The sequence below is a fragment of the Hemicordylus capensis genome, chromosome 7 (assembly GCF_027244095.1).
Source record: "Hemicordylus capensis ecotype Gifberg chromosome 7, rHemCap1.1.pri, whole genome shotgun sequence".
NCBI lineage: Eukaryota > Metazoa > Chordata > Lepidosauria > Squamata > Cordylidae > Hemicordylus > Hemicordylus capensis.
Genome location: NC_069663.1, coordinates 28,551,472 through 28,572,087, shown reverse-complemented (window position 1 = coordinate 28,572,087; position 20,616 = coordinate 28,551,472). Strand labels below are relative to the sequence as shown.

Here is a 20,616-nt window from a genome sequence, read left to right as displayed (position 1 = left end):
TTTCTTATAATGTCAGTCATATCTTTTACCACCTCAGCCCTTCTTGGTTTCTGAATGTAGGGAGTTCAAAACCAAACCAAAGGCATTTCCTTCTCCATCTCATAATTGGTCTTTGGAATTCACTGCCACTGGATGTGATAATGGCCATTGTCACAACTGTATTCTTAAAAAGGTGAAAGAGCTTCAGCTTCAGTGGCTGGTCCCACAGTTGTTAGTTCTGCTGGTGTGTGAGCTGCTGAAAACCGGTTTAGACTAATTTATTGCCACATGTATGCCTCTATGAAGTTCTTGGCCTCCTAAAAGAGACTCCTCCCACCAGAGGTGCTCTGACCCCTGGAGTCTGGGGCCAAAGTCCAGGGCCTCCACAGCCCCTGCCCCCCCCTGCCCGAAATTCTCTCTAGTCTACCCCAGGTGGCGTGGCTGCCCAGTGGAGCATGATGATGCTTAATTTGCAGGGAAGTGAGGGCCCTCCAAAGGCCATTAGGTCCTGGCTCCAACATTACCTAAGTGCACCTCTGCCTCCCACTTCATCTCTCAAGAGGAAGCCACCAGATGCTCGCTCTGCTGTTTCTGACCAGAGGAATGCCCACCTCCATCCCAACCGCCATGGTTGACAGCCCCCTCCAGGCCTGCCCTCCTCTGTGAATGTGTCTAATCCATTTAGAAGCCACTTAAGCAAATTGCCATCACAGCCACCCAGTGGCAATGAATTCCATCAGTTAATTACGCCTGGGGTGTTGAAGTACTTCCTTCAGTTCTGAAAATATTCCTCCTGGTGGGTCTTTTGTGACACCCAGTGGCAAAACAAGGGAACGTCACCATCCCATTAGACGGCTCCCTCCTGGCTGCTTTCCCCACACAGCAATCTTGGGTTTCCAGAGGTTGCTGGGCTGAAACTTTGGTCGTCAGCTGGGGATGATGGGAGTCGTAGTCCAATAACTTCTGGAGACCCAAGTCTGAGAACCCTTGCCCTACAAAATTCTCCTTTTTGTTGCTTTTCCACTGGCTCACCTTCACTCGCTCTCTCTCACCCCTTTAATCTGGGCCTCGAGCAAAGGCCTCCCTCCCTCTTTCTCCCACCTTCTAGTTTTGCCTTTCTCCAAGAGCTTGCTTCGCTTCTGTTATAAGAGAGGCTCTGCTGGGTCAAGCCGGGGCCTCTAGCAAGACTGCCGCTCCTTGGCAAGGTCGCTGTGGCCAGCTACTCAGTCTTGCTGGAGGCCAGCTGCAATCTGCAAGTCACCCAAGGCTGGAATGGACTGACGCAGCCACCAGCCAAGTTGCCAGTAGTGGCTTGTCCTAATAAGCCGGGGGCGCCGAACGGGGCACCGCTCTCATGAATGCCAGGGCGGGATGAGAGAGGTAAGGGGGGGGGCACAACCAGAGCTGCCAGGAGAGCAGAGGCAGCTGCACTTCATTTGGTGCCCGCCCCCCCCCCCCCCCAGCTCATTAGGAGAAGCTGCTACTGAACTTGGCAGAAACAAGTTTACAAATATTTAGAACCAGCTCTATTGAGACCCAACTGAGCTGTTCAGTTTTGCCCAGGGAAACATCAAGTCTTCCCGTCTTCAGGTTTTCATGTGCCTCTGTGGGTGTATAAATAGGAACAGATGCATTCATTCCAAAGTTCGGCCTCCTGGGCTTTGTGCTTTGATTATAGCCAATGTGGGGGGGGGGACGGGGCAGGGCATGGAGAGTGCTGAGCCTTTTTGGTTTGGGGGGGGGTTGGAGTGTGAGGGCCCTGGCACTGGACAGTTGGGGATTCCTAGATGTTAGTCCTGATAATATGCAATTCATAGCCGCTTGCAGGAGGAAGTCCATGACACCTGTCTGGTGCTTCCCTCTCTGCACATGGGCATGGGGTGGAAGAATCAATCTTTAATGGCTGTGATTAAATATGAATGATTAAAGGCAATTTGCCTCCATGCAAATCATTCTGCCTTCCGCTCAGGCAAGAGAACAAGAGAGCACTGATGCTTTCGGCACGCAGCACTCCAGAATCTTCTGCTGTCAAACCCTCGACATCAGCATGACTCCACTGGTGGACGCCTCAGGCTGGCCTCTGGCCGGCTGCCCTGGGAGGCTGTTGCCTGCCCTGTACAGCTCCTGGACACTGTGGCTTCTGGCAGCCTTGCTCCACCCACCGTGTTATGCCATCCTGGTTTTTTAAATAAATAAAATAAAATAGCACTAGCATTAGAAGGCGTTGCCCATTGACTAGGCAGACCAAGGCAGTCGTCTAGGGTGCCAGTTCTTGGGAGGGGGCACGCCATGCCCCCCTTTCCATGACCACAGTCATGTCTGACTTGAGGGGAGCGCCCATTTGCTCCCCTCCCCAAAGGGAGTGTGGGGAAACTCTGGGGGGAGAAAGAGCCAGCCAGCCAAGCCAGCCTTCCCTTCCCTTGCTCTCTGTCCGGTCCCCAAACTCTCTCCCATCCCAGTGAATGAGCAGCAGCCTACGCAGCTCAGGTTAAAGCTGGGGCTCAGCCCTTCTCATCTGGGGGGGCCACTGAAGTCAGACTTTGCTTAGGCTGCCAAAAGCCCTGTGCTCTGGAACTTGCACGGCGGGCCTGTGTGCTTGCTTCTGTTCTGTGTGTGCATGACATGATCTGCTCCACCTGTGCAAAAGTGGTTCATTCTAAAGACACGATGAGCTTCCGTTGCTCTGTCCTCAGAAGGGCCCTTTGCAAAGGCTCTCCTGAGCCCACCTCTTGAGGAAAGGTTTGTTGGAGGTCAGGCCCTGGCCCAGATCCCCCTGCCCCGGACATTTGGTGCCCACCCTACTGCAAAGAAGGGAGCATGGGGCTGGCAGTAGAGAGGGAGCAAAGCAATACACCTTTAATGGGCGTGAGGAGTCTGTCCATCTTAAAACATCTCTTCCCTTTATTCAGCTTTTCATGGTGTTTCTACTCCCAGGGAGGTCAAGGGAGGTGAATCTGGGGGCCCTTCCGGCCCTCGTCGAGGGGGGCCTCTGCATCCACTAGCCCCACAGCCACCCGGCTGGAAGAAGCATCCTGCACGAGGGCCCTCATGTTTGGCCGGACCATTTTCAGGGTCACGCACTTCAGCACTCGCCGCACGATGGCTCCCTGGCCGGTGAGGTGCTCCGGGTACTGGGTCCAGGCGGCCTCCCCGGGCTCCCAGTGGTAAATGGCGTCGTGCATCCTGGAGGTGCAGACGCCGCCCATCACATAGATCTTCCTCCGCCAGCACGTGGCCCCGGCAAAAGCCAGAGGCAGGGGCAGGGAGGGAATCGCCACCGCCTCGCTCACCTCGCCGGACTCCAGCATGAGGAAACAGTTGGAGGAGAAATCGTTGGGAGGCAGCAGGTGGCTGAAGCTCCTTTTGGGGTGCGAGTGGGTGACTTTCCGGAAGGAGAAGCCCCCAATGACACAGATCCCGGTCTCCAGGGTGACGGCAGCTGCACCGTGGAGGCTGAACTGCAGCGGCACCTGGGCCCAGCTGTCCAGGTGGACGTCGTAGATCAGGATGCCCTGGTAGACCACCTCCTCGGAGTCGGCATCCCCTCCGATCAGGTAGAGCTTGTTCTTATACGGGGCGGAAGCGCAGAAGCGCAGCACGAGGGGCAGGCTGGCTATGGGGGCCCACGTCTGCTGGGCCAAGTCGAAGCTCTCTGCGGAGATGAGGGGGCCGGTGTCGTTCCAGCCGCTCAGGGCAAACAGCTTCTGCTTGCAAGTCAGGAACATGTGGACGGAGCGGGGGGTGGCCATGGCGGGGAGCTGGGTCCAGCGGTCGGCCAGGGAGTTGTACTCGTGCAGGGCCCGGGAGTAGGAGCCGTCGGGGTGCTTTCCTCCCGAGATGTAGAGCCTGTGTTCCAGGGCTGAGCAGCCGGGGAGGGCCACCAGCTCGAGAGGGGGCAGCTTCGTCCGCGACCCCGTCGCGGGATTCAAGCACTCCATGTAGCAGTCCATGTCTTCGCTGGCCGAGAGGATGTCCCTCAAGCGAGGCACCTTGATGCAGACGATCTTCTCGTGGCACATGCCCTCTCGGAGGCCTCTGCTCAGCTGCAGCCGCCGGGGCCCGTCGAGGTCCTCCCACCGCAGCTCCACCGGCTGGTCGAGGGTCTCTGCGTCGGCCTGCAGCTGGGCGGCCTCCTTGTGAGTCAGGAGCGGGAAGCGCACGTGCTGCAGCAGTGTCCTGAGGGCTGAAAGGCGTTCGGCGGGGACGGCATTTGCCCAGCGCCGCACGGCCTGGTAGACGTCCATTTCGGAGGTCACGGCCAGGTGGTCGGAAGAGATGATGCAGGTCAGAGCGCTGAGATCGAGGCGGGAGAAGTCCTTGTGCTCGGAGAGGAGTCCAAAATGGAGGCCCAGGTAGCGCAGGGTGGCACGCATCAAAGGGGGGTCATTGTGGTCGCGAGCCAGCATGTAGAGGTGGAGGCAGTTCTCCATGGAGATCCTTTCCATCAGAAACCTGCCAGGGAGACATGGGAAGAAAAGGCGTCACTGGGTGGAACACAGGAGGAGGAGCCATTTCCACCACGTATAACCCGGTCCCTTAAAGCGGAAGCTGGGGGGCACCTGAGAGAGGCGAGTCGTCCCCTTGGGCTACCTGCTGATCAGTGCCAGCGCTGGCTTCAGCTGGAGTCGGCTGGCTGCCGCGAAGAGGTCTTCTGCAGTCTCCAAAGTGAGGTCCAGCTCCCCCGAGTAGAGGTAAGCTAGCAGCTTCTGGAGGATAGAGGGATCCATCTCCTTCAGGAAAACTTCCCCATCCCTGGACTCCTTGAAGCCACCCGTGAACACAGCCTCAAAGTAAGGGCTGATGGAGGCCAGCAGTGCCCTGTGAGGAGAGGGGAGATTGTCAGATTGGCTGGGCACATCTGAAGCTGCCATGTGCTGGGTCAGAGCATGGGTCCACCAAGGTCATTCTTCCAAGAGATTCCCGGAACCGAAGCCAGGATCTTCTTCATGCCCAGCAGGTGCTCTGCAGCTGAGATGCAGCCCCCTCCCCTTAAAAGAGGCGATTAAAAAAAACCAAACCCTCTATTCTCCATCTTGGAAATAGGGAACTGCCTTCTGCCTACACCGGGGTGGGCAGACTTGGCCCTCCAACTGTCACTGAACTACAGTTCCCATCATCCCCAGCAACGTTTTATTGTGACTGAGGAAGATGGCAGCTGTAGTTCAACTGCAGCTGGGGGGCCAGGTTTGCCCACCTGGGCCTACACGTTTGCAGATCATTTCATCAAGGATTTGTGTGCCCAGCCGGGAAAAGGCCCTCTGGCATCCTTTGCTAAATGCTGGGCTCTGACTGGTGGGGGCAGGGGGGGGGGACTCACCTGTTGCATGGAAACCTCTTCCCTCCGGCCACCAGGGTGGCATTGCAGAGCTCCTCTGTCTCATGCAGCACCTTCAGACCTGGGAGGGAAATGCAAGCTGCTGATGTCGCTCTCACCTGTCTGCCACCCAGGGGCGGAGCAATAATTGAGCAGAGCAGTTCAAAGGGCTCCCCAGCTCCACCCTCCCTCTTTTCTTCATTCTCTCCCTCACTCTGAGGGGCAAACACAGCCCCCCTCCCCTGGCTCTGCCCCTGCTGCCCCCTCAAGGGGAAGGGCAGCTTGCCAAGGGGCACAGGGGTTCCCGTGTGGGGTGCCCTTGCCAGGAGAAGAAGTGTAGCAAGCCCTTATCCCAAGAGAATCTGGGCGTCATTGGATCAGAGGGCACGCCTTCACCGCTCCCCCTTCTAGGTGGTGCAGACGGATGCCAGAGGCTTCAGACCTTGCCGTCTCCTTCATGAGCCAGGGGAGCGAGTGCCCATGGAGGAGGCTCTTCTTCTCCCCCCATCCCCCCACCCCCGGCTGCCTGCAGGCTGGCCATTTGTCAGGTAGATCATGGCCAGCCTGCAGGCAGCACAACTCTCAGGCAGGGCGGGAGAGAGGGGAGCAACCTGAGCAGCCTCCTTTGGTGCCCCCACTTCGGTTTCCATCTTGGCAGAAAATCCCGCCATGTTTGCCAGGACCCAGCCAGGGACACGGGCAGCTGTGCTGGAGTCTAGGAGCTGGCGGGAAGTTGCAGCCTGCTCTGCAGCACGGAAGAGGCAGGCAAGGGCAGAAAGGCAGGCAATTCACAGTTAGGAACAGAGGAAGCTGCCATAGACTGAGTCAGACCCTTGGTCCATCTAGCTCAGTCTTGTCTTCACAGACTGGCAGCGGCCTCTCCGAGGTTGCAGGCAGGAGTCTCTCTCAGCCCTCTCTTGGAGATGCTGCCAGGGAGGGAACTTGGAACCTTCTGCTTTTTCCAGAGCGGCCCCATCATCCCCTACTAAGGGGAATCTCTTCCAGTGCTGCTCACACTTCTAGTCTCGCTTTCATATGCAACCACCAGGGCAGACCCTGCTTAGCTCAGGGGACAAGCCATGCTTGCTACTACCAGGCCAGTTCTCCTCCCCAACTTCAGGGGCTTCTTCCTGCCAGGTAATTGCAGGGGTGAGCCCTGGGCAGCACTGGATTGCCTTGACGGGCTCTGTCCTGTCAAGGGTGAGGCCAAGACTCACCCTCGCTGAAGCAGGATTTCAGGGATACCGATGTTTCTGGCTCATCGTCCTTTCCAGTGATTTCTGCAAGACTTGGTAGGTCGAGAGCCCAGGGGCCGTCGTGGGCCGCTGACTGGTTTTCAGCTGACCCAGAGGGCACTTCCATCGGCCTCTGCTGGTCATCCCCTCCAGAGCTCCCTTAAGCGCAGCCTTTAAGTAGGGGCCCCCGGGGCCCCCAGGGCAGCCATCACCACCACCAGCACAATGGTCGCCATGGTGCCTGGGCCTCCTCCTCAGGCCAGGCAGCGGGTGTGGGGGATAGAGGGGTCTGGCTTGGCTCCCTGGGTTTTCGGGGTAGCACAGACCTCTGTATTTGGTTACATTCCAATATTTGGCAGCTGGCTGGAGGAGGCGGCGGTGGCAGCAAGTGTGGGTGCTTATGGGTGCTTCCTCCTGTGGGAGCCCTCAGGACCAGCTGGACGTTTACGGCTCTCAAGCCAACCTCTTGCTTCAACTGGGTGAAATAATTCCATGAGCCAAAAATCCTTTTAAAACGTATTTCCCCTCAAATCTTTATTAAAGTACCTTCTCAGGACTGGGTGTAGGTATACAACGGGGATGTCTCCTTGAAGGGAAAAAAAAAGTTCTGTTCTCACCAGAAGTGATTACAAGTCCCCTGTTTTTTTGTTTGTTGCTGAAATCTGCTCATAGAAATCAAGGCTTGAAATTCCTATTTGGCCGAATGGAAAGACAGAGAGTAAAGCTAGCTTGTGCTCTTTTGTTGATGTTTTAATCCCCAATACCTTTTCTTCACGGCACACTGCTATCGCCATTATTTCAATATACCAGTTAAACAGAAGAGGGGACAGAGGACATCCTTGCCACACACCACTTTTTAATTCAATAGGTTCCGGTAATACTCCATTGACTAATTTTAGCCATGGGTTGCTGATATAATAATTTATTAATAACTTCTCCAAAACCAAATTTATTGCAATTTTCAAAAATTAAATTGGTTTTGATTTTTCTCATTTTTTAAAAAATTGCCTTTAAAAAGGGGAGTGGGGCAATTGTGCAGAGGGGGGCTGGAGAATGGTGCCTGTTTCCTGCTCTTTTTGCCTTTTGCCCTAGTAGCAGCTGAGAAGAATTTCTGTCAGGGCTGGTGAAATCTGCCCCTCTACTCCCCACCTTCAGAAAGAGAAATCTCTTGAAAATAAAAAAGTAAAGGTAAAGTTGTGCCGTCAAGTTGGTGTCGACTCCTGGCGACCTGTGGTTGTCTTTGGTCAACTACAGGAGGGGTTTACCATTGCCTCCTCCCGTGCAGTATGAGATGATGATGCCTTTTCAGCACCTTCCTATATCGCTGCTGCCCAATAGAGGTGCTTCCCATAGTCTGGGAAACAGACCAGCGGGGATTTGAACCGGCAACCTCTACCGATTATGACATTTGAATGGCTTAACTCCTGTCTCTGGGCCTGTTCTATCACATAGTGCCGCTGCTTATTTGCAAGTGCAACATGTCTGCTGTGGACTGACTGCCCCAGTGGACCCCTCCTTTCCCTTCCCCCCCTCATGGTGTTATGGCATTTCACAACTACAAGAGGGGAGATGCAAGCAACAGGATGTCTGCAGCTCCCGAGAAGGAGTAAAGCGCCCGTGTGAGAACCTCACGCAGCACTGCAGGGTCTGGGGACAGGAGGAGTTGCGTGCGGTTGACGGAGAGGCAGCGGCTGGGCACAGGAGTTTTCAGTGGAGCCGAGGGCTGGAAGCTGCATTTCACTCACTGATTGCTATTAAATCTTTATTCCAGAACTCTAGTCAGTTTCTGTTTACCAGAAGATGCTTAGATGGCTTTAAGCAGGGACTGGACAAATTAATGGAGGAGAAATCTGTTGTCATAAAATCATCCTTCAGTCCCTTATTTTTATTCAAGCAGAAATCATTCTATCCATGTCTGGTTCTCTGTCCCTCTGAAGCGATCCTCAGACGAAGCTGCACTGTCCTTTCATTTCACCTCTCCAGAAATAATATGTCGAAGATGAGACTGGGTGCCAGGCCTTCCTCATCTGGAGCGGTTTGCTCCAGGAAGCTGGTGGAAGTGAAATACCATCCCACATGGAGATTACAGAGGGTGCCGCGAGGCTTTCACCAGGACTGTGGAGTTGGTCACACGTGCTCCATAATGTCCTGCCCAGAATTGTGTGTCTTGCCCTTCGTGAAAGAAATGTACGTAGCGAACTCCAGGTCCATAACTTCTGAATACGTGGGATACCTGCAACAGAAAAGGGAAAGTGGCAGGCCTTGCGGCCATGTGGATGTGGCAATCTCCATTAAAGTAACCACAACAGAGGTGAGGAAGGCGGGACTGCCCAGGGTGGGAGAGAGGAGGCTCCCCTTCCTCAGGGAGGCAAGAATTCCAGGTGCTCAGCTTTGGAGGAAGGTTGACAGACCCGGAGGCACAGTTCAAAGAGAGGTGAAGTGATGGCCTTTAGCAAGACATCAGAAGTTATGGACATTCAGAAGGGGAGATAGATATATATATATATATATATATATATATATATATATGAAAATTCAGAAGTCATTGGTAGACTCATTACTGAAGATACAACCGACTTATGAGTTAACAGCTAGATCGATGCATTGATTTGTTAATTACAATTATTAATGAGAGAGGAATGTGCCAATTTTACAGTACCCCCCAAAAAGGGTGGGGTGGGGACCCACAGCATTCAGCCACAGAGAGAGCGAGAGAGCTCCAAAACAGAACTTGTCTTCCATTGCCACTGAAAAGCCAACCCAGCATATCAGTTCTGAGGAGCTCTGGCTGTGCCACCACATTTTAATTGATTACAATTATTCGATTAAGCAACTTAATGCAACCTTGCTTGCACTTGGATTTTTGCCTGAAACCAGGGCACGCTGCCTCCTTAGCACACACATAGCCCCTCCCTCCTCCCAGTTTTTGCCCTGGGACCTGCTTTTGGGTGGACGGGTCCCTTCGGCAGCCTCTGGGTGCCAAACGTGTAGAACACTCAACACAAAGAGGTGGCCGTGGCCAAAGCACCTGCTGATATTCTGCACTGTTCCATTGTGGGATGGGGTCTGGCTCTGCCATGAACTCAGCAATAACCGATCTCTTGTCCTTTGCCAAGAGGCTGACACGCATCTTGTACATGCAGCCACAATCCTCTCTGGCCCCCCACCTGTAGAGAATGGAGGAGAAGTCAGGGTACAGCTTAGCAAAGGACCACGTGGACTGCACCTCACAGTGGCTGGGGATGATGGGAGTTGTAGTCCAACAGCATCAGAGGACCAGGGTGAGGACTCCTGTTCTTCATAGCAGCAATAATTACAATCCTACTCCTTACGGTTTAGCCCCAACACGGATCTAGGCACTGTCCGTGTTGGGGTGGAAGAAACACAGTAAGGCGGTTCACACCACCATAATTAGGGTAGGCCCAGTTTGAGAGCTGTGCACACTCCCGTTTTGTTATGGTGTGTGAGGGAAACAGCAAGGCCTGAGTGGCAGAAGAGCTGGGTCTGATAGCGATGCCTTCTACCCCAGGAAAGTGCTGGAGACGAGAGCACCAACCGACCCAGTTCCGCTCTTTCCCTTTCACACAACCACAAAACAACAACAACAACGGATATTTATATACTGCTTTTCAACAAAAGTTCCCAAAGTGGTTTACAAAGAGAGAGAAAAAATAAGGAAGATGGCTCCCTGTCCCCAAAGGGCTCCCAATCTAAAAAGAAACACAAGACAAACACCAGCAACAGCCACTGGAGGGATGCTGGGCTTGGGCTGGATAGGGCCCGGGATCCCCCTCCAGGAGCGTGCAGAACTCCCGGACGAGGGCAGGACACTCATCCCACCCTAATTACAACTGGGTGAACGGCCTGAGTGGCTGCTCTTTGGAAAGGTGGGAGGAAATGCAGCTTGGGGTGAGATTTCTCTTTCTGGCCCCTGAGAAGGGCTGTCCTCATGCCTGAGTTCGGGAGCCACGCACCTGCCCAGCTGGCCATCGTGAGAATGCTACAAGCAAGGCAGGAGAAGGGGGAAATGCTGGTGCGTGGGCTGGGTACGGAGGAGGCGGCGGGCGGCAGCAGCGAACCCAAAACTTGTCTGCAGCTCCGGGGGGAGCGAAAGGACTCCCCAGAGGTGCCTCCCACCTCTGTCCTCAGCTCCCAGAGGATCGTCTCCCCCTCCTCCTAACTTGCCTGTAGAATTCGCACGATGGCCAGTCTGGAGCGCGCAGGGCTTGTGACCTGGGAGTCATCCTCCGGAGAACTGCCCTGCGGTATGGCCCTTGGCAGGCCAGGAGGTCTCTCCCTCCCCCCCCCCCCAAATACACTGTGCAGGCAGGCTGGAGAGGAGCAGAACTTACCAGTCAGAGACACAAATATCAGGTTGGCAGGTGTCCAACAGGTCCTCCCACAAGCCTTCCCGCAGCAGATCCACCACCTGCGATTTGGTACAAGAGCTGCGGGGAGAAGAGAAGGGGCGGCACGAGATCAGTGCAGATGCATGGAAGACCCGTGCCTGCCCCATCCCAAGCCAGACCTTGGTCCATCCAGGGCACGATTGCCTCCACTGGCTGCATTTTGCTGGCCAAGGCGAAGGCTAGAATGGGCACTCCCAGGCAGGTGGGGGGCTCTCAGGCCAGGCACTAGGCTAGCGGCAGGTGGGGAGAGGCACCCTCCTCCCCCCGAGAAACAGAGCTCCCCCCTTGAACTGCTTGGCTCATAAAAACAGCCCTGCTGTGGGGTCAGGCCCTTTAAGGAAGCCCATCCAGTCCAGCATCCTGTTCCCCCCCCAGTGGCCCACCAGATGCCTCTGGGGAGCCCACAGGCAAGAGCTGAGAGGGGCAGGCCCCCTCTCCTGCTGCTGTGGCTCCCCTGCCACTGGGATTGAGAGGCCTCTGAGGCTGGGGGTGGCCCACAGCCACCAGACCAGGAGCCATGGATAGGCCTGTCCTCCACGGATTTGTCCAAGCTGGTGGCTGGCTTGCTCAGTCTTTAAGGGGAGGGCAGTGTGACCAAATGGGGGCTTGTGTGGTCTGTATTTATGCCTGTGATCTGGTTTAAAGTTCTGTTGGGAGTTTTGTGTGGAAGGGAATGGAGGCACTCAAAGCCCTCTGGTGACCGAGGATGCCGAAGGGCTGAGAGGGAGTCCGTGACAGTTAAGGTCAGTCGGTTCAGTTCGGCTGAGATTCGGTCTGTGTTCATGGCTCAGAGCTGTGCTGGGTTGTAGCTCTGTGCAAAAAAAGAGAAAGGTTTTAACACACTCCAGACAACCACCTTGGTGCTTTATCCAGAGTGGCGTGGCTCTCTGTCACTCCCCAGGCAGGGACAGGAGGGGAGCGGCACCCCAGTGGCCCTGGGAGTTGCTGGAGGGCTCAGGGGGAGAACGGAAAAAACTGACCCCAAGGGGTGGCTCATTAGCGTCTCAAAACTTCAGAAGCCACACACGGCTCAGTGGGACAGATTTCTAGTCTGCGGCCGGGGTGTGTGGCCGAGGGAGGAGATGGAGTAAAGGACAGAAGGGCCCCCGCAAAGGAGGGAGGGCTGACCCCATCCTGCCTGCCAGGATGGCAGTGGAGCCCCAGGTGAAGTGAGAGGTCAGTGGAGGCAGGGGACCCCCAGCCAAGCCCCCACCTCCTTGGCCCTGACTGACCAGCAGTCCTCCAGGGGGGGAAAGAAATATATAGGGCACTGCCTGAGATCCTTGGTCCATCCAGCTTGGGCTTTTCTAGGCTGACTGACAGCACTTCTCCTGGGTTTCCGACGAGGGTCTTTCCCAGCCCTACGTGGAGATGCCAGAAACGGAACCCAGGACCTTGGACATGCAAGGCAGGGGCACGGCTGCTGGGCTGAGCCTCCGTCCAAAGAGTGTCATGGACCAGAATGTCTTCTAGCCTCCTCAACAACAGAGGAAGCAAGGCAACAAAAGCCTCCCACAACTGACTCACGAATATGAGGAGACAAAACAGGTCTGGGCCTCGGCTCCTTCCAGATGGTGCCTGTTGCCTTCCACTTCCCATCCGTTCCCGCCATGATGGATGGTCCAGTGTTGGAACCGTTCTGTGGACAAGAGACAGAGGGGGTCAGGAGGACACGTGGCACGCGTGTCTCGGAATCCAGAGGTCGTCCGGCTTTGCTCCATGTCCTTCTGCTTAGGGTGGGCTGCATCAGGCTAACATCTCTGCTCTTTTAAAAGGGTCACATGTAGTAGAGGTGCACCTAGGCCATTTTGGAGCCTGGACCTCAAGGCCGTTGGAGGCCCCCTCCCCCTGCCAATTTAGCATCATCAAGCTCTACTGGGCAACCACATCACTCAGGACAGACTAAAGAGGATGGGGGGGCAGGGGCTGTGGAGGCCCTGGAGTCTGGGGTAGGAGCAGCTCTGGGCACATGGCCTGGAAAAAGGCAAAGCCCTCTAGAATAGTCCTGACACAATTTCTTGGGCAGAGAGGTCTTATTGGCAGCGAGCCGTTCAACTGAAAGGGAAAGGGAAACCAAAGGACAGGAGCTTTATTTCATTCATTTATTTATTTATATACCGCCCTCCCAAAAATGGCTCCAGGCGGTTTAGCTTTGTCGAAATAAAGGGGAAATAAAAAGAACAGGCAAGAACATGCAAGCAGAAACAGAATGGGAAGTGATGCTGATTTCCTCATGACAAGTACACAAGGTTTTTGAGAAGGACGCGATCTTAACCAGATCACTGCTCACCCCTCTCTCCAAGGTCTTCAGCCCTGCTCCCCTCCAGGATAACCATTTCCAGGGACTGCACTCAGCTGTGCAAAGAGGCAAGGGTTGATGGAGTGTCTCTGAGCATACGCAGAGTTTATTTCCTCACTCCACTGGGTTGCCACAACCAGCCCCTACACATCTGTGATTAAAGGACAAGGGCTTCCAGGCCCAGGGGGGTAGGAGTCCCAGGCAAGCCTACTGAGCCCCGCCACCTTTCCGTTGGGATCTTTGGGGAGGTCGCCCTTCTTTCCCCTCTGCCTCTCCTCACCTCTCCCACAGGGGTTTTTGATCAGGTTGCGCCCAAAGGGCTCCAGGAGAACCACCCGGCTCCACTCCATTTGGGGGATGTGGCTGGAGGCCTCCAGGAGCGCTTCCCGCACCCCGGGCTGAGGTGGTTTCCTCTTCAGCAGAAGCTTCCAGAGGGTGGGGCTGTCAATGAGGTCCCTCCACTGACGGCACACCAGGCGGCAGCGGGTCACCAGGGTCCGGCCGGGCACCCAGCTCAGGATCTGCACCACCAGTTCATCCGGCATGGGGCTCAGGTCCACCAGGCACGGCAGGTCCACACGGGCCCTTCTGCTGCTGTGCAGCTGTCCCATCTCCAGAGACTCTGTGACCACCAATGGCCTAAAAGGAGGAAAGGGGGCTCCTTGGGACGGGTCTTGCGTCAGAGTCAGAGGGGCTCCCTCTTCTGGCCCTCCTTCTGCTCTCACTCATGACCTCTTCCTTGCGGGAGTTCTAACCCCGGTCCCCATACTCCGGAGGGAGAGAACTCGCCCCCCTTCCTTGCTGTGCTGCCTGGAGTAAAGTCGGGGCAGGGGAGCCTCCCAAGCAGCCTCCCTGGGCAGATTCTGCTCCTCCCGTGGCCGAGAGACGGAATTGAACAGATGACGAGCTGCCAGAGCTGGGAAGCCCCAACCGCATTCCCCTCTCACGACGCGGGCGCTGGACGCGGGGAAAGAGGCCGGATGGGAAGGAACCCGGGCGGGGGGGGGGGTGCCTAGATTCGTTTCACTTTCGGAAGTTCGTGTGTTTTGCTCCGCCCGCCCGCCGCGAGTTGAGAGCACAACAGCCTCTTTTTCCAGCAGCTGCTGCTGCACAAGCAGGATGATGATGCTTACACCGAGGAGGCGGCGGCGGCGCTTTAGCCCTTCCTCCACGCTGGCCGGGCCTCTCTCTGCCCCTTTGCACCCCGCCCCCGCCTGGGGGCTCCTCGCCTTCTTGGGGCTGGCAAGGCCGCTCCTCTGGCTTTGGGAGGAAACACACCCGCGGCGGGCGGGCCGCGTCTGGAAGCGGAGCCTGCTCGTCAGGCCGTCTCGGAGGAAGGGGCAGCAGCAGCAGCAGCAGCAGCAGCCGCCGCCACCCGGAGTTCCGCGGCGGCACCCGAAGGCGAGTCACTGATGGCCGCCGGGGGGCCTGCTGCTGCCTGCGCTCCCCAGGCAGGAGGAGGCGGCGCCCAGCTCGGTCTGCAGCAGCAGCGGAGGAGGAGGGCAGAGCTGGGCTGGCCGCGGGGAGGCAGAGGCAGGCGAGGCTCCAAAGGGCCGGCACTGCAGGCGAGGCGAGGCTCGGGCCTTCCCGGTTCCTTACTGGCGCGCACCCCGCCGTCTGTGCGTGCGGAGAGAGCCGGCGGCGGGCTGCGTGCAGCGGGAGCGAGAAGCGCCGCGCGGGGGAGGGAGCGCAGAGAGCAAGCCAGGCCAGAGGGACGGCCCAGCCCGCGCGGCCGTTTCCGAGCTGGCGGCAGCAGCAGCAGCGGGGAGCCATTTTCTGATCTCCGGTGGAGGAAGGGGCCGCCACCGCTGTCGCTGCTGCTGCCCACGGACGAGAAATCTCACGCTGAGCGCCGCCGCAGCAGCGAGAGCGAGGAGAGGCGAGGCGAGGCGCTTCCTAAGTTCCTCCGCTCGCGGTGGATTCGAGGCAGAGCTGCTGGCTTCCTGGCCGAAAGAACGCCCCCCCCGCCCCGAAACATCCCCCGCCCCGTTGCTGCTGCTACAGGAAAGACCCTTCGGCGGGGGCCCCTCCAGGCAGCCCGGCTCCGTCTCGCGCTCCACTGACTGGCCTTGGAACGGGCTGCTGCTGCTGCACAGGCAGGTGGCTGTTCGGGAGGGGGTCCAAGGCGGTGCCCCCTCGAGCGGGGCGGCCGCGTGTGGGTCCAGTTTGCACGCAACAGAAAGTTAGAAAGTTCTTGCTGACAGCCATTCTAAGAGTTTCGGTTCCTGCAGGCTCAACGTGCATTATTAGAAATCCTTTGAGATCATAATTAAGCCCTGCTGACTTGGCAAAGGGGCGCCAATTAACGTGGTGATTCTCTTGATTGAGCAGCGGGAGAGTAACTGGCCCTCTCCACCCCCAGCACAGCAGCCCTCCAGTGACTTGCTGGTGGTGTCTAGTTTCTGTTTCGAATGTGAGCCCTTTGGGGACAGGGAGCCACCTTATTTGTTTGTCATTTCTCTGTGTAAACCGCCCTGAGCCATGTTTGGAAGGGCGGTCTAGAAATTGAATAGACAATAAATAAATAAACACCCGCTGCTATCCTCTGGCCTGCGGGACACGACTCTCGGGATAGCGCTGCGTTGGGGGGCCGGCGGCACGCAGGCAGACCCCGCGGACACCCTGTGAAGTCACGCGAGGCTCCTTCTCACAAGCTGTGCGCACGGACACTCCCGTTTTTGTGATCGTGGGCAAGTTAGACACCAGGCCAGACGTGCCCTCCCTGACCGTGTGTTCCGCAGGCGCAGAGGCTGGCTAGAACCTCGGGGATATACTCGTGAATCAAATGGGCCGTAACCCAGAATTTGGCTTTAAAAAAGAACCCAGCCAGCTGTTGCGGGGCTCGCGGTCACCAGAAGGGCTGCTGTACCTCCTGCGACCTGGTCAGTAGCTCGCAGCAGCCCAGCAGAAAGTGGTTCCTGCTCGCGAGAAGGAGCCTGCTGCGTGGCTAGCGCGCAGGCGCAGTTCATGGGCCTCGCTGGGATTTGTCCCGCTTCTGGTCCCAGCGGGGTGTGACAGGCACAGGCCGGAGTTCAATGGGTGCAGCACTCCCCCTTCCAGAATCTCCAGGCTGAGCCTGTTGCTTTTCTGCTTGTGTTTGTGGTACTTTTTGTTGTCCTGCTGCGAGATGAAGGCTGGTTGGGGTGTTACGCGTGTCCCGCCCCCCCCTCCCCCCCTCCCCGTCCTTCTAATAGAGAGCGCTGTTTTTAAATCCCAGGCCGGTGTCTGTGTGTATTGGGCAATATAGGTCCTGCCTTTCCAGTCCTGAATGGCAGCTCAAGCAGCATGCGGAGTGCACCTATACGTCCCCACTTGCACGCCCGGCCAGCCCGCCGGCTGCCGCCCCGCTGCCCAATCCCTGCAGAGGGCCAGGCCAGGCTTTCTGCCCTGCCTCCTGTTTCCACGAGCAGCTCTTTCTGCCCGCCTCCGCCCTCCGCCTCCCAACCAACCCGCAGGAGGATTCCGAGCCAGCAGCCGGCTACGAAGCAGGGCTGCAGCCGCCGCCGAGTCTCGCGCACCTGCTACCGCCACGGAGGGCTCCGGGCAGGGGCTGGCCGAGTCCGCCCTCCCGGTTCTCTGGCTGCTCAGCGGCAGGCAGGCAGCAGCAGCCGCCCACGAGCCCCGCTGAGCCGCCGCCGCCGCCGTGCCGGCCTGCCAGTGCCAGCGGCGGCTGCAGCTGTTCCTCTCCTGCTCGGCTCCCCATCGCCGCGGGCGGGCGGCACGAGCTGCGGACTGGAAGAGGCGCCCGCGAGCGAGGTCAGTGCTTGCCCGGAGTTCGCGGCCGGCCCGGGAGGCGCGGAGGCTGGCTGCGGCGCTCGCTCGGGAGCCCTGCGATGCTCCGGAGGCGCCTGCCTGGCTTGCCCCGCAGCGGGGGCTGGGTCCGGGCAAGAGTCCGAAGGCGGAGGAGAGAGAAGCCTGCCTGCCTGCCTGCCTGCCTGCCTGCCTGCCTGCGGGCGGCTGCGGCGGCACCCTCAGCCCAGAGGCGGCGGAGAGCCGACCCTAGAAAGAACAGCCCCCTGCTGGGCCAGCCCAGCACCCCGTTTCCCACAGTGGCCCGCCTTAGAGCCTGGACGGACCTAAAGGCCTTTGAAGCCCCCCTCCCCAAACATCGTATTTGAAACACATATTTAACGCGACCACACCACCCAGGACAGACTCAAAAGGAGGGGGGGGCTCCCTCCCAGGGTGTGTGGAGGCCTGCCTGGACCTCGGAAGTCCAGAGGTAAGCAAGCGCGCCCTGGGCAGGGCTGTCTCTCCTCTTGGTCTTAGACCTTTAAGCGCCACAGACTCGATCGGCTGCACTTCGCAGCCACTTGGCGCCACGATTCAGAGTTTATTTTCTTTCCTGTGTGTGTGTGATATATTTTGAAGAGTTTGTTTGCAGGTTGGTTTGTGCTACAAAAAGTCATATTCCCTGATTACCTGCAGATGTTAAATTTTCCATGCCACTGAAATTAGCTGAACTACTGTATATACCAAAGTGTGTCGGGGGCAGGTTTATTTCTGTATTCTGAATATAACCATCAGATTGTGATTGTTGTTGTTCAGAACAGATTTTTAACATGCAACAATTCAAACATGATACAATGCCCCAAAGAAGCAGATCTTTCTCAGATTCAAATGTACCATATGTGGTAATTATTCAATAGAATGAATAATGTTTGAAGCTGACATCCTACACATTTCAAACTGTTCTTTTTCCTTCCCTTTTGCAATCACGTTAATACAAAACAAAAAACAAACCTCTTACATATATTAAAATTGTATCTAAATTTGAAGAGTTTGTTTGTGGATTTGCTTGTAGAAAATAAAGTCCCTATAGATACCGAATTTTGCATAAACAATTATCCCACTGTAAGTATCTGAATGCCCTGCACCGGCTCCCAGTCCATTTCTGGGCCCAATTCAAAGTACTGGTTTTAATCTTTGAAGCCCTAAATGGCTTGGGCTACCTGAGAGAGCCAGTGTCTTGCCCCATATATCCCTACCCAATCCTCAAGATCTTCTTCAGAGGCCCTCCGCTGAGTGTCCTTGCCAAATGATGTGAGGTGGGTGGCTACTAGGGAGAGGGCCTTTTTGGTGGTGGCACCCCGTCTATATGGAATAGCTTCCTCAATGAGGCTCACCTGGAACCATCGCTTTGTTCTTTTAGACGCCAGGTGAAGACCTTTCTGTTCACCTAGGCCTTTTAAAATAGGGGTTTGAAATGTTTTTTAAAATGCTTTTTGTATTTCATTGCACTCTTTAAAAAAATGTGTGTCAAATGTATGTTCTACTTAACTGTTGCTTTATTGTTTGTGAGCCACCCCAAGTACAATTTCTTATGGGTGGCCCACAAATAAAGAAGAAGAAGAAGATTATATAGCACAGGGCTTCTCAGCCTGGGGTCCTCCAGATGTTGCTGAAGGACAGCGCCCATCTCATGATGGCAGTTGTAGCTCAGCAACTTGGGCCTCCCCAGGCTGAGGACCCGTGGTCTAGGATACAAACTGGAGACCTCTAATAAGAGAGTGAGTGCATGGAGAGTCAGGAGGAAGTTGTCAGCCATGAGACTAGACCGGGGGTGTGTGTGGGCTCCTAGACTTCCAAGCGCCATCCATCCATTCCAGCCCAGCCGATCGTGCAACTCGGGGGTTCTCCAACTTGGGACCCCAGATGGTGTCGGAAGACCATTGTGGCTGAGGCTTATGGGAGTTGAAGTCCAACAATGTCTGAGGAACCAGGTCTGGGAATCCCCAACTGATGCCATTCCCATCTTGCTGCTGTTGAACAGGCTTAACAAGGGAAGTGTGTTTCTGACTTCACTACCCTTTCTGGGTCACTCTCATTGGCATGGGTGTGCTGCTGCCCCAATTAGTTCCCTACAGGAATTGTCCCCACAGCTAAGTAGGGTACACCCTGGTTTGCATTTGAATGGGAGGCTACATGTGTGACCACTGTAAGTGTAAGAACTTCCCCTCAGGGGATAAGGGGGCCGCTCTGAGAAGAGCACCTGCCTGCTTGCAGGCAGAAGGTTCCAAGTTCCCTGCCTGGTAGCATCTCCAGATAGGGCTGAGAGAGACTCCTGCCCGTAACCTTGGAGAAGTTGCTGCCAGTCTGGGTAGATGATACTGAGCTAGAGAGACCAATGGTCTGACTCGGCATATGGCAGCTGCCTGTGTTCCTAAAGGTCTGGCCCTGATAAGTCCCCCTCCACAATCCACTGATTAGTCTCTACGATACCAAAGAACTGGGCCTCCCTGCCCCGAGGCGCTTGCAGTAAACAGTGTGAGGACAGAGGGCGAGACAGCAGAGACTGTTAGGAAACAAGGAAGCATTCCTCCTGAATAACAGGAAGCTGGTCCCGTGGCTGCTCCTGGTGGTGGTGCTTATCTGGCTGACAACACTTCGAAGAAACCACGTCCCCTTGCACAGCAGCTTCCGCCTCGGCTGGTCAGGGTCCCCCAAAGTTCTGAGAGCCTTGAACGGACACTTTCCCCTTCTGAATTAAATGTGGCGGCTCCCTGAATAGCAAGCACAATAAGCATGCCCAGTCCTCAGAGGAGGCCTCCCCTTGAGCTTCTGTCCTGCCTGCGCCTCCTGGACGGAGGCCGGCCAGCCCAGAGCAGCAGCCCGTTCCAGAGGCAGGCAGCCTCCTACGAAGATGGGCGTCTCTGCATCCGGGAAGAGAGATCCCATCGCACTTGCTCCATAGGGTGACTGGCTTCACTCACTCCCGCCTGCACAGCTGCTGGGAAGGGGCGAGGCCGGAGCAGTGCCGCCTCCTCGTGTAGAGACAAGCAGGCCGGCAGCCTCCTGGGTGGGTGAGCACTTTGGACCCGCGGCAGGGAGTCTCTCCTGCCTTGATGGACTCCTTTCCTGCAGCACAGGGGTGAGCCCAGGCCTGCAGTTCTGGGTTTGCCGGCGAGGGAGAGGCAGCAGGCGGCTCATTGCCCGGAGACAAACTTTATTGAGAGTAATGTATGTGTGTGTGAAGTCACGTGGGGGAAAGGTGATGGAGGGGGAGGGGGGACCAGGAAGGGCTGGCAGGAGAGCTGGGTGGTGCAAGGTGGGGTGGCAGCCAAGAGAGTGCCCAGCGAAGCCCACCTGTCTCTGGTTCCTGCCAGCTCCAGTCGCTCCTCTCTCTCCAGCCTCAGAGTTAATGAGAGCTGTGCTCCCTGCAGGCCGGCAATTCATCAGGGAAAGCTGCATGAGTCAGCCCATGCAGGCTCTCTGAGGAACAGCCACACAGCTCTCCTTCATGTGCTGGGGGGGAGAGAGTGGAGCCACTGGAGCTGCTGCCGGGAAGCAGAGGCAGCTGCGCCTCCTTTGACACCCCCCCACCCATCCTGCAGGCTTGTTAGGAGGAAGATGTTTGGTAAAGCGACCATTCACAGCTGA

General features: G+C 56.5%; 3 protein-coding genes across 10 annotated transcripts in view; 1 reads left to right on the top strand and 2 right to left on the bottom strand.

Annotated features, from left to right (window-relative positions):
• The window catches only part of ACP7 (acid phosphatase 7, tartrate resistant (putative)), a 36,482-nt gene that overhangs the window by 5,022 nt on the left and 10,844 nt on the right, over positions 1-20,616 (top strand). Inside the window, exon 1 of one of the 8 annotated variants that reach the window (XM_053268462.1) lies at positions 16,858-16,992. The exons of 1 other annotated variant lie outside the window; for it this stretch is intronic. The gene's annotated coding sequence lies outside the window, so the exon portion shown is untranslated. Of the gene's footprint in view, positions 1-16,857; positions 16,993-17,217; positions 17,459-18,146; positions 20,197-20,616 lie in introns of those variants that run through there. 6 more of the 8 variants (XM_053268468.1, XM_053268464.1, XM_053268467.1 and 3 more) reach the window with 6 other exon arrangements.
• LOC128333224 (kelch-like protein 17) lies at positions 2,861-6,678 on the bottom strand. The gene is made up of 4 exons (XM_053268459.1): positions 6,511-6,678; positions 5,297-5,375; positions 4,570-4,797; positions 2,861-4,431 (listed from the first exon to the last, which is right to left on the bottom strand). The coding sequence occupies exons 1-4, from the start codon at positions 6,653-6,655 to the stop codon at positions 2,919-2,921; spliced, it is 1,965 nt and encodes a 654-aa protein (XP_053124434.1). The 5' UTR covers positions 6,656-6,678; the 3' UTR covers positions 2,861-2,918.
• Positions 7,033-14,502, bottom strand: LOC128333227 (F-box only protein 17-like). The gene is made up of 6 exons (XM_053268473.1): positions 14,370-14,502; positions 13,517-13,875; positions 12,465-12,576; positions 10,881-10,976; positions 9,557-9,695; positions 7,033-8,761 (listed from the first exon to the last, which is right to left on the bottom strand). Exons 2-6 carry the CDS (start codon positions 13,845-13,847, stop codon positions 8,612-8,614), a joined length of 828 nt encoding a protein of 275 aa, XP_053124448.1. The 5' UTR covers positions 13,848-13,875; positions 14,370-14,502; the 3' UTR covers positions 7,033-8,611.